The sequence below is a fragment of the Toxorhynchites rutilus genome, chromosome 3 (assembly GCF_029784135.1).
Source record: "Toxorhynchites rutilus septentrionalis strain SRP chromosome 3, ASM2978413v1, whole genome shotgun sequence".
Classification (NCBI taxonomy): domain Eukaryota; kingdom Metazoa; phylum Arthropoda; class Insecta; order Diptera; family Culicidae; genus Toxorhynchites; species Toxorhynchites rutilus.
In genome coordinates, this window is record NC_073746.1 from 185,435,559 (window position 1) to 185,449,704 (window position 14,146).

General features: G+C 38.8%; 2 protein-coding genes across 6 annotated transcripts in view; one reads left to right on the forward strand and one right to left on the reverse strand.

Moving 5' to 3' along the window:
- The window catches only part of LOC129780057 (glycerophosphocholine phosphodiesterase GPCPD1), a 129,165-nt gene that overhangs the window by 95,736 nt on the left and 19,283 nt on the right, over window positions 1–14,146 (forward strand). The window lies entirely within an intron of this gene.
- Window positions 3,569–4,961, reverse strand: LOC129780058 (CLIP domain-containing serine protease B15-like). The gene is made up of 4 exons (XM_055787940.1): window positions 4,634–4,961; window positions 4,344–4,573; window positions 3,993–4,285; window positions 3,569–3,934 (listed from the first exon to the last, which is right to left on the reverse strand). The coding sequence occupies exons 1-4, from the start codon at window positions 4,856–4,858 to the stop codon at window positions 3,597–3,599; spliced, it is 1,086 nt and encodes a 361-aa protein (XP_055643915.1). The 5' UTR covers window positions 4,859–4,961; the 3' UTR covers window positions 3,569–3,596.

Sequence of the window (14,146 nt, forward strand, 5' to 3'; positions counted from 1 at the left end):
CCCATACATCCAGCTTTTTTTGGAATCCAATCTTCTGCAAATGGTTCCAAACGGTTTTATGGTCTATACCCAGTTCCTGGCCAATCGAGCAAGTGCTCACATGCCGGTCTACTTGGATGATTTCAACGATTTTATCGGTTTCCACGACGCCCTACCAGTACGGGGTGTATCTTCGGCAGCCACTACACCAGAACGAAATCGATCAAACCAACGCTGTGCTATGCGAATCGTTACAGTATCGGGTCCATAAACTACACGATTTTTTTCGGCCGCCTTCGTTGCAGTTTTACCTCGCAGGTAGTAAAAAAAGTAAAATATGGCGAATTTCTTGCTTGGTGGACTGCATCTTTGACGCGCTATAACTTGAGACTGAAAAGGACAATCACAACACTGTCAAAACGACACTTATAGCACAGATTGTCGTCTTTAAATAGCAGTAGAGTATGACCCGATGCGATAAGTACAACGCAAGATATATTTAAGTGTTGCCATTTATTGAAAATATACGACATTTCTTTTTCCCCAACCCAATATATGAAAATCTTGTGTCACGATGTTCGTGGTCGAACTCCTTCCAAATGGTTCGACCGGTTTTCATGAAATTATGCCCAAAAAACACATGAGCATAGGTCGTAAACTATATATGATATCGCCAGGATATCGATTACCGTATATTTAATACCAATTAGGACGATCCAAAGCAGAAAAAAAATCTGAATATTTTGTTTGGATTCTTCATAAATGTGGGTTAAGAAATATATGACTCTATATTTTTTCCCCGATCCCCTATTTCAAATTGTTATTTTACTATTTTTATATAAACAATATCCAAATGATTCTACCGTCGTTCATTTTTCAAATATAACGAATTTATTTACGTTGTTAACACATTGAGTACCACGCTGCTATAGCGACTCTATGGAAATTTTTAAAAAACGTATTAGGGCCAACGTTTTTTATCGTAGTGGAAGGTATTTTTGTTCGAAAGGGAAAGCTTATAAGCTTATATGCTTAAATTAGTCACCTTTATTATCATATGTTATACCGTCAATCACCAGTGACTGACACAGCCTGAGCGAAAACTCGGTGTCAGTCACCTCAATTCGCCTGAAGCCAGGCGCATTACCGGCGAGCTGAAAACAGAATGAACACAATAATCATTGTAATTCTTCAGATCACATATGCTTGGAATGCAAAATGGCAATCACGCTATTGTTATCAATCCTGATAAAACACCGACTGAAGAATACGAACGTTCTCCATGTTGTTGAAACATTGCTGGAATCATAGTAGGCGACTGCAAAGCGGCGGAAGAAGTTGTAATCATAAATTGAACAATCAACAAAAGCAACAATACATTAATTTGCGAGACGCTTTTATGAGCAACGGCGACACAGCCTTTGTTATTGCCAGGCCGAAACGCAATGCATTGTTATCACATTACAACGCGTGTGTTCAAACAAAAAGTGAATTTCACCGAGGAAATCGATGGAAATTCCAAATCCGTCTGCTGGTCTGTATTCTGAAATCTCATCAAATGAATTACTCGAACGGATCACAATTGTGCATTCTGTAATCCGTTTGGCTCAAGTCCATTCGAGTTGTGCGAATGTGGCAACCCTGCCACGCAACTCGACATAGACGGCATTGAGCTCCGATTTTAAGGGTGGCATAAACATGCGTCTAAAATAAAAATTATAAGTGAAAATTAGCTCTACCGTACCAATTATGTGCTCAATGTTACAGAATAACATATTCGCTGCAAGTGGTTCCGGTAAACATACATGAAAATTTAAAGAAAAAAGCTAAGTTAGGGTCAGGACTATATCATCTGAGTGTTCAAACGACATGTAGTAATAATTTTCGTTCGAATTTGAACTTTTAAAATTGCTTTTGGGTCTGTCAATTTGATAGAGAGCAAATTGCTCCACGAATACGGATGAGTTATTTCTACGTTTGTTTTGCGACAAGGCAATGTGGCCACATTTGCATAGAACGACTAAATCTGTGCCAAACGGATTTAAGAATGCGAAAGTTGATGTCGATCGAATCCTCAAATCGAGTTTCAAACCAATCGGATTCTGGAATATGGGTGTCTGTTTGATATTTTGGTTTATTCGGTGTTTTACTTGCGTCATTCTTATTAGTCTTTAGTTGAGATTTCTTTGCCAAATAACACGCCTTGAATGCATTCTGGATGACAAGCCTCTGACCAGAACGGGAATCGAACCCGAACCTCCGGCATGTGAGGTGCAGTGATGCCAGCCTTCCTGATTTTTCAGTATTTCCCAGACTTTTTGCAGAATTTTATGTCAAGGATTACAGAGTTATAGACATTTAGTACATTTTTTTGTAAAGTATATAATTATAAATTATTCAAAAATGTATGCTATTTATTGTCGTAGTCATAGTATCACGAACCACAATACTAATAATGCAAAGTTGTGGAAACGCCTAAAAAAGGACAAGTGGAAGTTTGCTCAAGTAAGGTTCAGGTCTCTACAAAATTCATTCAAGGGCAAGAACTTCGATTTTATGGACAGCATAAAATTAAGGCATAAATTTCAAGGCTGTATGAGCACGGAGAAAGGTTGTGGAACAAAACTGTGGACATAAAATTGAATGAATGTATGCCTGCCTATAAAAATGATGCCTTTGTTCTCCTAAAAATCGGCACGAACTTTCCGGATACCCCAAAATGAGCTATCCTGATTCATCCTGATTTTTATTTTCATTTTCCCTGATTTTTGAAAATTATGGTTGGCGACCCTGGTTAGGTGTGATGCTAACCACTCGGTCACGGGAGCACCATCGGGGTTCTACTGTATACAAATGAACCACCTGTCCATGTTGTCCCCACTGTCTGTCTTACCCGCACATACAGACAAATCAAGCTAAATGAAACCGTTTTATAAAAATGCTCTTTCCGATTAATCATCAAAGACGAAGAGAGAATTTTGATAAGGCTTGATTGGATTTGCTATTGAATTAGTTGGCAAAAATTTATGTCAGTCCACAAAATGTTTAAAAAACAGAAAGAAATCGATTTTTTATTTCTTCCTGATTCGTTTGTCCACTATATCTACACAGCGAGATAAAAATTTGTTCGTAAAATATTCCACAACTTGAGAGTTCAAGCTTTCAAATGATGTGCGTCCCATCTTGCATAAGTCACGCAACGCTCTATGAAGGAAAAAATATAACGATCGAGATGCAACTATCGAGCATGTTGGTTCCTAAGCGGTTCAGTTGTCGACTTTGTATCGTTTTTTTTTAGAATAAAGATTTTGTATCGTGAGACATTTTTTTTATACGAAATGTTTTGTGCAAAACGGTTGCGTGACTTATGCGCCACCCTGTATGCACAAAAAAAAATTTCATTTGTAATGAAAAAAGCGCTACAAGTCGATGGCCATTAGCATATCGGGTAGAGGTATAATTGAATCACTTCTGGATTGTTTTTCACTTTAAAAATGTCTACTTAGTCAATTTTTCAACACGAACTACGAAACAGTCCTGAGCTGATACACACATTCAGTAAAACATATTGTAAAGAAAGGTAGCATGATTTGACTATTACAATTATCATTTATTGTTTAATCATCTAACTCATTTAATTCACTACAATGGCTTTCATTGACTACTTCAGTGATCCAACTCAGATATTTGGCAACATTTGTATAGATTCCGGGATATCCTTCCAAACCGCAAAATTTTGAACCAAAACTAACGACCCCCACCTGGTACCACACGTTGCCAACTTGTCTCATCAATGGTCCACCCGAATCTCCCTTGCACGAATCTTTGTGTTTCTCGCCTCCTACACATAAATGATTATCAGTCAATGTTACATTGGCTTTTTCGAAGGCGGTATCGCATATCTCGTTGGTTTTTCCTACCAAATCAACATGCAGTTGTAGTCTGCTTCTAATAGCTGTAAAAATAGATGTTGATCATTACATTCATTATTTATCCACATTTATACAATCTACCGGTCTCAGTTTGACCCCAACCGGTTACGGTGAAATCCTCATCGTCGATCGGCATAGCACTGATTGTTTCATCAAATGGCAAACAAATTGGTTTGGTATATTTGCTGAACATCACGCTTTCTGTTAATTTCACTATTGCTATGTCGTGCAATTTATTTATTCGGGATTTGTCATAACCTGGGTGAACGACGACCTTTTCTACTCCATAATCTTGTCGACAAACTTTATCGTCGTTAACAACCGTACAGTTTTCTTCACTCATGGCATCAAACTCTCTGAATCTTATACTCTGTCTAACAGGAAATGGAAGGGTGAAAATGTTGTGGATTTTTATGATCTAATTAATCTTACAACTTCCAGCTCTGTGGAATATCAATGATGCAATGAGCAGCAGTCAGTACAAATCGCGAATTCAAAAGAGCTCCGCCACATTTGTAGATAATCCGCTCTTTTCCTATGTCGTAGATGAGTAAAGCAGCCCAGGGATGTTCCTCTAATTTCGTTATTTCTCCTCCGATAATTCTAGTCGTGATCTCAGCCACACCACAACCTTCTGGATTCAACAAATTAGGGCAACATGCCTGCAAATTTCATGTTAAAAATAATTGCAAATTCCCCATGAATTTCAAATATGTTCATACTAAAGGTAACGGTCTGGGACCAGGCATGGTCCCGCATGTACTTTTTTGCAGAAACAACGAATCTCTATAGCTGGCTTCGGGGTTTCTAAGAATGCCGAGAATGTAACCGCAACTTCGTACTGGTACACATTTGCCTGTCGCATTACAAGGTGTTGTACAGGTTTCGTTGACTTCCAAACACATCACACTAGAGAGATAAAACACAAAAAATATCAGTAGCCTCATTTTTCAACATCAACATAACTTTTCACTTTCGAAGCGCTCGAATAACTGTCTCTCGCCAACTGAAGCTTCTCCGCCTGTGCTCAGAGATTATTCCAAGAGCGAAAAGAACCGATAATCACTGGAATTCCCAATGTTGTGATCAATCCCCTTATGAATAATTGAGATTTTTGTGGTAAAATTTATACTTCGTCTGTAATAGAGTGTATGACATCAACCAGAACACTGTTATCAGCGCGAGGGTAGCATAACATTGCTATTTTATAGCACAAAATAAATCATGTTTTATGCAGCTCCCGACTCGTTACTTGTTTGAGTGATCACAGAGGAATCAAACAGGTTTATAATTCGCCAACTTTTCTTACGGCTATTCTCTCTCGTGGAACATGAAATATAATACTTTGAATCATGCATAGTTTTACCAGTATTTGAGATCATTGTAAAGTACACCGTTTGCACATCTAAAATTCCAATTTTCCAGATCGAAGCCGTCTTGATGAATATCAGGTCCTGATATTGGTGGTTTCAGTGTTCTTTTTTTTCATCTAGAAAGTAAGTCAATCCACGACATTGTTTTCACGGTCTGCATACTTTAATTTTCGTGTGTTTTATTTTATGTTCGTACGCGAGTTTCAGAAAAATACGGTCTCATGCCCTCCCTGCTTTAAGAGGTTTCAAAAATGTGTAGCATCTCGATTTTATGGGTTGGGAAAAATCAATTGAGCTCTACCAAATCGACAAAAAACTGATAACATACATGAAAAACTCTGTTAAAATATCTCTTAGCAGTTGGTGGTTGACCCGGAAATTTGTGTAACCCTGCATTGCGGGAGTTCCCTAATGTAGGATTGGACGATCTTTTTAAAAAAATCGATCTTGACGAATCGATTTTCATAGGGATTGATTCACGGATTAAATCGGTACCAGAGAATCAATCTTTGCCAGAGTGATCTTTGAAAATTTAAAAGCCCCTTTTCAATTTATCTACTTATTTTATATGAGCGTCTTTCCTTCAAACAGCGAAAAGAAATTTAATATTTCATCAAAACTTAGAATTCTTTTTCCTAAAGATAATATGTAACCCTTCTAAACTCTAGTGGACTGCGAGTAATCGGTTTCCTACCTTATTAACCTTAACCTTAACCTTAGAGTTAAGGAAACATGTTGATATATAAAGGGTGTGTCACATCAAATTGCATCACGGAAAAAACGCTGTAGAAATTCGCCCAGTAGACCGATCCTTTTGAAAATTTTAGACAGTAAAATAAAAACTATTAAACAACTTTTGGCATTTTCTTTTTATTCATACTTCGATTCCAAGCCCGTATGCTCGCACCTTCCCCTTTACCCCGTCCATAAGGTTCTGTACAACGTCAGGTTGTAGTTTTTTTTTGAACAGAAATCCATTTTCTCTTGAAGTCCGCCTCCGATTTGACAACTTTTGGGTTCTTCCGGAGGGCCTGTTTCATAATCGCCCAATATTTCTCTATTGGGCGAAGCTCCGGCGCGTTGGGCGGGTTCATTTCCTTTGGCACGAAGGTGACCCCATTGGCTTCGTATCACTCCAACACGTCGGGCCCTCGTGCTGCTTCAATAGTGGTAGTAAGCGCTTCTGTAGGCACTCCTTAAGGTAAACCTGCCCGTTTACCGTGCCGGTCATCACGAAGGGGGCGCTCCGCTTTCCGCAAGAGCAGATTGCTTGCCACACCATGTACTTTTTGGCAAACTTGGATAGTTTCTGCTAGCAAATCTCCTCCGGAACGCTGAATTTGTCCTCTGCGGAGAAGAACAACAGGCCCGGCAGCTGACGAAAGTCCGCTTTGACGTAGGTTTCGTCGTCCATTACCAGGCAATGCGGCTTCGTCAGCATTTCGGTGTATAGCTTCTGGGCCCGCGTCTTCCCCACCATGTTTTGCCTTTCGTCGCGGTTAGGAGCCTTCTGAACCTTGTATGTACGCAGGCCCTCCCGCTGCTTGGTCCGCTGGACGAATGAACTTGACAAATTCAGCTTATTGGCGACATCCCGGACCGAACTTCTCGGATCACGTCTAAACTGCTTAACTACGCGCTTGTGATCTTTTTCACTGACGGAGCATCCATTTTTGCCGTTCTTCACCTTCCGGTCGATGGTTAGGTTCTCGAAGTATCGTTTTAGTACTCTGCTGACCGTGGATTGGACGATTCCCAGCATCTTACCGATGTCCCGATGTGACAACTCCGGATTCTCGTAATGAGTGCACAGGATTAATTCACGACGCTCTTTTTCGTTCGACGAAATTTTTCCAAATTTACGAAAAATTGACAGTGAAGCATGGCCAACGTGATCTATACACTCTTATCTGATTATAAGCGAAAGCTGAAGATATAATTCCTAAAAATTAAATTTCTTCAGCGTTTTTTCCGTGATGCAATTTGATGTGACACACCCTTTACTAGTAAAAAAAGACGGGTGGGTAATGTCGGGGACATAACCGGAGTGACGTAGGACTATACAAAGGGGACAGCTTTTGTTAAATATATATTTTAAATATATTGTTTTATTTTCTTCACCTACGTGAATACCTACCTATCTACCTGAAAAATAGATTTGTTTACTGTTTACTCTTTATGAATATGTTGATGGTTCTGAAAAGAAACTTTGGTGTTGTGTTTTTGTTATCACTCGATATTCCCATCTTGTTCGGCTAAACCTTCCTGTTTAGCGATTTGTTGTCACTCGCCACAGCTTTCACAGTTGGAAAATTTCTTCCCATCCAGCTTGTGACATATTTTACAGTAAATTACATTCAATGGCACGTCGCATTACCACCACTCAGTGCCGGATTGGAGGTAATTTTAACCTGTAATTGAACATTTGCGATGATAGTGGTACAGTGTCGACTTTCAATGTGGGGTCATAATTTGGATCTCTATGTTTACAAAAATGTCCAACTAAATAAGTCACATTACATGTCCGTCCAATTAGCTAAATGTCGAACTAATTGTAGATTACTGTACTTTAAATCTGGAAACAATTTAAGAATTGGTGAAAATTGAATAATCAGGAAAGTCCCCAACTATCAATAAGCTCAGAACAACTGCCAAATTCACATACTCATCAAATCCTGGCAAACAAATTATGAAAACATCAATTTGTGTTTTATTATTATTTTGGATAATGTTTTAGAAAGCATTGAACTTTATTTCCTAAACTCTTTAATGGCCCTGAAAAGCGCCTTGTTTTATGGAATGGTTCCAATTTAGAAAACTTAGTAGTCGTGGTTTTGAAAAAAACCATTTCGAACGCCCTCGATGCCGCCTTGTTCTGGATTTGCCGCCAAAGCAGTTTGTATAAAGAACAAACTTTTTTCTTCTGCTACCTGATGCCGTTTTGCGATTGCGTTTGCCACTTGCCATTCGCTGCAACTGCCTGTTGTTTTGATGTCCGCCGAACCGAATGTGTTCTGTTCCGAATGCAGGTTTTCTTATCGTCGCGAGCAGCTTTGCCAGCTAACTCGATCACTCCGGCGGCCGAAACTATATAACGCCGGCTAGGTGGACTGGTACACAGGTACTAACGCGCTCGACCTAGCTACCTTTTCCGGTGCAATTGGCGGATACACCTACGGGAAATTGCAGACCACCACGGTTCGAGCGGGATTTTGCCTTTCCCTTCTCTTTTCCACCTTTGTTGAGTACACGATGCCGATGTCGTACAACCACACGGGTTTACGGTTTGAAAGAAAATTAAATATTTTTTTGGGGTCCGCGTGTTTTATACTCTAGCGGTACACACTCACAGGATAGAGACAAATCGGCAGACTCAGCCAAAGGGGCGGGTCCAACGAGACGAACGAATGAGCGTTAAAAGGGAGCGATGGCAAAAAAATACATTCATTACGATTTGTTCGCTCGTTGGATTCACATACAGGCTAAAAAAAAGTCTAAAGAGTTTATTGTTTTGTTATCACTCGATATCCCCATCTTGTTCGGCTAAACCTTTCTGTTTAGCGATTGCATTTGCCACTCGCCACAGCTTTCACAGTTGGAAAATTTCTTCCCATCCAGCTTGTCACATATTTTACAGTGAATTACATTCAATGGCACGTCGCATTACCACCACTCAGTGCCGGATTGGAGGTAATTTTAACCTGTAATTGAACATTTGCGATGACAGTGGTACAGTGTCGACTTTCAATGTGGGGTCATAATTTGGATCTCTATGTTTACAAAAATGTCCAACTAAATAAGTCACATTACATGTCCGTCCAATTAGCTAAATGTCGAACTAATTGTAGATTACTGTACTTTCAATCTGGAAACAATTTAAGAATTGGTGAAAATTGAATAATCAGGAAAGTCCCCAACTATCAATAAGCTCAGAACAACTGCCAAATTCACATACTCATCAGATCCTGGCAAACAAATTATGAAAACATCAATTTGTGTTTTATTATTATTTTGGATAATGTTTTAGAAAGCATTGAACTTTATTTCCTAAACTCTTTTTTGGAAGGTTTAATGGCCCTGAAAAGCGCCTTGTTTTATGGAATGGTTCCAATTTAGAAAACTTAGTACTCGTGGTTTTGAAAAAAACCATTTCGAACGCCCTCGAAGCCGCCTTGTTCTGGATTTGCCACCAAAGCAGTTTGTATAAAGAACAAACTTTTTTCTTCTGCTACCTGATGCCGTTTTGCGATTGCGTTTGCCACTCGCCACTCGCTGCAACTGCCTGTTGTTGTCTTGATGTCCACCGAACCGAATGTGTTCTGTTCCGAATGCGGGTTTTCTTATCGTCGCGAGCAGCTTTGCCAGCTAACTCGATCACTTCGGCGGCCGAAACTATATAACGACGGCTAGGTGGACTGGTGCACTGGTACTAACGCGCTCGGCCTAGCTACCCTTGCGGGGAACTCCAGATCAAGACGGTTCGAGCGGGATTTTGCCTTTCCCTTCACTTTTCCTCCTTTACCATGTCCAGACATGGCTGCTTGGGTTGGTTTGTTGATGTGTTGTGATGAGAACCGATGTAGTGTACGGTTTGAATGAGAATGATCGTTACGGCAGCGGAGCGGGGATTTTTAAGCTGACTGGCTGGCTCGAGAATTACGCATGTGTGAGACTGCGACCGATGTTTCGTTCATTTTTTTCTTTTTCCTTTCCAATCGTGCTTCATTCTATTTAGCTGCTGCTCTGGTTGCCCGTTTTGGTCGGTACGATTTGAGGAGCACAAAATGGACCAATCAAAAATGGGCACATAGTGTATTTGGACAATGCTTGATATTTCACAATTATTCAATTATTTATCTCAAGAAAAATGAAATGTTATTCGTTATGATAGATGCGTAGATATATTTCCTATCAATTGATGCAAAAACCTTTGCGATCTATTGAGAAATGCTCGAGTTATAAGCGTTCCAAATCTTGCATTTTTTCCTACTTGTTCAGTGCCTAAGGACCGTATCGTTATTTATGGGTACGCCTTAGAGTCTCCGTCTGAAAAAGACTATAGCTTGTTTTGACAGCTGTTTATTTTTCTCCTGTTGTTGACACAGTTAGCGTTCAGTTAGCATTGTTAAAAGATCGTTTTTTCCTAAAAGTGCAATCATGAGAGGGCTAACAGAAGAAAAACGAAAATCCATTGTGACCAGATACTGCTCCGAAACAGGAATATCAATGAGAAAATTGGCGAAGGCGGAAGGAGTAAGCGTCCATGCGGTCCAAAACGCTATCAAGCGATTTGGTATGTATAATACATTGAAGGATCTACCCGGTCGCGGCAGAAAACCTGGGCCATCCAAGCCAAACTTGGATAAAAAGATTTGCAGGCAATTTGAAAGAAAAAAGGAATTATCGATACGGGATTGCGCAAAAAAGTGTGGAACATCAATCGGTATGGTTCAACGTGCCAAAGAACGTAACTCACTGAAGGCATATAGAAAGCAAAAATGTCCCAAACGCAGCCAAATTCAGGCAAGTTCCGTGAAAACCCGTGCCCGTAAGCTTTACGATGGGATTTTAAGCAAACGCGAACTGTGCATCGTCATGGATGATGAAACCTACGTCAAACTGGACTACAAAACTCTTCCTGGGGCACAGTTTTACACTGTAAATCAAGGAACAGATGTCCCGAACGCGGAGAAGTCAATTTTTTGCGAAAAATTCGGTAAGAAAGTGCTGGTTTGGCAAGCTGTTTGTCAATGTGGCATGAAATCATCTCCTTTCTTCACTCTCGGGAATATGAATGGTGAAATTTACCGGAAAGAATGTCTCCAAAAGCGTGTGTTACCGCTCATCCGAAAGCACACTGGTCCGACACTATTTTGACCTGATTTGGCATCATGCCACTATGCACGTTTGACCTTGGATTGGTATCGCGAGAATAATGTCGATTTTGTGGAAAAGGAGATGAATCCTCCAAATTGTCCGCAAATAAGACCTATTGAAAAATTTTGGGCTTTGATGAAGGGACGACTGCGGAAGAAGGACAAGGCAGCCGATGACCTTGAGCAGTTCAAAAAGGATTGGATAAATGTGAGCAAACAAGTCGATGAGACGGTTGTCCAGAACCTAATGAGGGACATCAAGAAGCAGGTGCGATCATTGGCGCGAAAATCAGAATCTTGATTATTTTTTACTGTTACTCCTTTCTTTCATTCATAAGATACAATATTTTGATATCAGAACTGAAAAATAAATGCAATATTTGAAATAAAGCTGTGTTTTGAGCGTACCCATAATTAACGATACGGTCCTTAGATTTCCATTTCACCCCCTATATCTTCCGGTTAGACGTAGTCCTACGTCAATATAGTTAAGATGTAACTGAGCCTTTAAAAATATACTTTAAAAATAAAATTTAGACTGCTCGTAAAAACAGAATTGCTTCAACCAAATATTCTTTCATCGAGGCTCGAAGATCTGACTTCACAATTTTCAAAGCAGAGAACAGCCTTCCTACGCTAACTAACTAACTTGAGTTGGTGGCATGGCAGAAATCGTTCGTGCAACATCCATCATGAGCTCAGGCTGGAATCACTTGTACTGTCATCTTTCACGAACGGTCAGGTTTTTCAATCTATGGCAAACGAGCTAGGATGCCACTTCGAAAGATGTTCAGCAGCAGGTTTTCCTTCTTGCTATCTTTCCTGATGTGACGTCGTTTTGCTTTTTTGTTATTCAGGTAAGCATCGAAATCTGAAATCTCTGATGAAGATGAAGACTCACAATTTTATCCTCCTTCGTCAACAACAAACTTTTAATCCAATCCGATATTCCACATAGTACTTCCTTGGCCATCGTTAATTTGGCTCTCGTTAAGTAAGATTCTTCTCTTTGAATTGATGTAAATTGCTGCTAACAATACAGCCATTCCATGCCAAACCGATATAGCGGTTCTCGGATTTCCGTGCTAAGTGGTAATTTTGTTCTTCACCGTGAAGCATCAGATCCGTATTTTTCTATTTTTTCATTAGGGTGACCATTTCTATTTTAGGGCGGTCCAGAAAATCAACTTTTTCCCCTTTTTTCCAAAAATGAAAAGGCGAAAAATGATTTTTCTCACTATTGGTTAATTTTGAAAAATCATGACTCAAAAACAAAAAATAACGCGTCTCTGAATTTTGGATATGGTAAGTGAAAAAAACTTCAGCTTTCAAGAAAAAATATAAAAATATATAGTACCCTCTAGTACTAAGCCATCATACGATATCAGAGATGATATTTTTTTTCGTTTTCGAGATATGATTTTTCAAAGTTAACCGGTGGTCCAAAAAATCATGTTTCCCTTTTCATCAAAAAATGACTTCTTGCAAAAAATCATAACATTTGAACTCTGATGTCGAGATATGTTATGTAAAAAATCTTCAGTTTTCCAGAAAAAATATAAAAAGTATAGCTCCCTCTATTTTTAACCGAGAATACTATGAAAAACTGACTCAATCAATAATTACAAAAGCGAAAATCAATATTTTTCCCAAAAGTAATATTTTTTCAAAGAAAACTAACTCAAAAGATTCAGTTTGATATGTCGATCATCTGAATTGGTCCAGTAGTTCAGAAGTTATGAATTTTTGTAATGGAAAAAAGGTGGAAAAATTATTTTTTTTCGAAGCATCGGGTAAGTTTGGAAAATTATATCATGAAAACGAAAAAAATAGTATCTCTGATATTGAGATATGTTATGTAAAGAATCCTCAGCTTCAAGAAAAAATATAAAAAATATAGCGCCCTCTAATCCAAAGCCAAAACAATGAAAACAACAAAAAACAACGACAAACAAAATCCATTTTTTGTTGGTTCAATATTTTTTAATAAAAGGATAACTCATCGGCTTAAATTTAATATGTCGATCATCTGAAACATTTCAGTGGTTCGAAAGTTATGAATTAAAAAAAAAGTCATCTTTGGAAAAAGTGGAAATAATTGATTTTTCGAAACCCTAAAATCATGGCATGGAATGACTGAATATAGGGTTAGCCAGAAGTGTACTTCTTCTCTCCATGGAGAGTACAACTCCATCTGTAATTGGTCATTATATCTTACTAAGGCGGAAAATCAGACTTCTTCATTCCAACGTAAACTTTCCAGGTGTCAGTTCCTCAAGCTGAAGTGTTCTAGCTAGGTTGAACGGTTGGAACAGAAGCTTCTCCAGATCGATCGCTTTGTACCACTGATTCTCGGTTAGGGAAGTATTCTCATTATTTAGAATCTAGATTCTAGAATATTGATGGAATTCCTAAGTTCAATCAGTTGCTGAATCGTTAGATATGTACTTCTTTAGCCAGTGGTCTAATCTAAAATAGCTTCTTTCCCTGCTCTTCTATTAAGAATTGCATCCGTATTCGGACTTCTAGCTTCTAGATTTATCTGGAAAAGTACAGATTTTTCCGTTGTTTTTGGTACAGATTCTGTACGGTACAGATTACAATTTTTCATCAAAAAGTACAGATTGGTACAAATTTTATAATATTAAGTTCAATGCTGTCAACGAGAATGAAACTTGATGTGAAAAACATATTTTTTGGTTCATGCATGCTTTTGTTGTTGTCCTGTAATCTTTTCTAGCGTTGTATTAGAAGTGTTTTCAGGGTTCTACGTTGGGAATTAACAAGATCTGGAGAAGGAATCCTGAAAGTAAAGTTGCTCCGGAAGGAAATCACAGTTTCAGAAAACGAACATGTGTAAGATTGGTGGACCACCCTACTTTCCTTCCTTTGCGGTCGTCCCCTTGCTATAAATAGTATAATAAGTTGAAATGTAAATACAATATAGATATACGAATAGATTTAAGAAATGAGTTTTCATCAACAT

Coding starts and splice junctions, on each gene's coding strand:
- LOC129780058 (XM_055787940.1), bottom strand. CDS start 4,858: ATGAGGCTACTGATATTTTTTGTGTTTTATCTCTCTAGTGTGATGTGT. Junction 4,574..4,633: donor GTCCCAGACCGTTACCTTTA/GTATGAACATAT, acceptor TGAAATTTGCAG/GCATGTTGCCCTAATTTGTT. Junction 3,935..3,992: donor TTGGGGTCAAACTGAGACCG/GTAGATTGTATA, acceptor CTATTTTTACAG/CTATTAGAAGCAGACTACAA.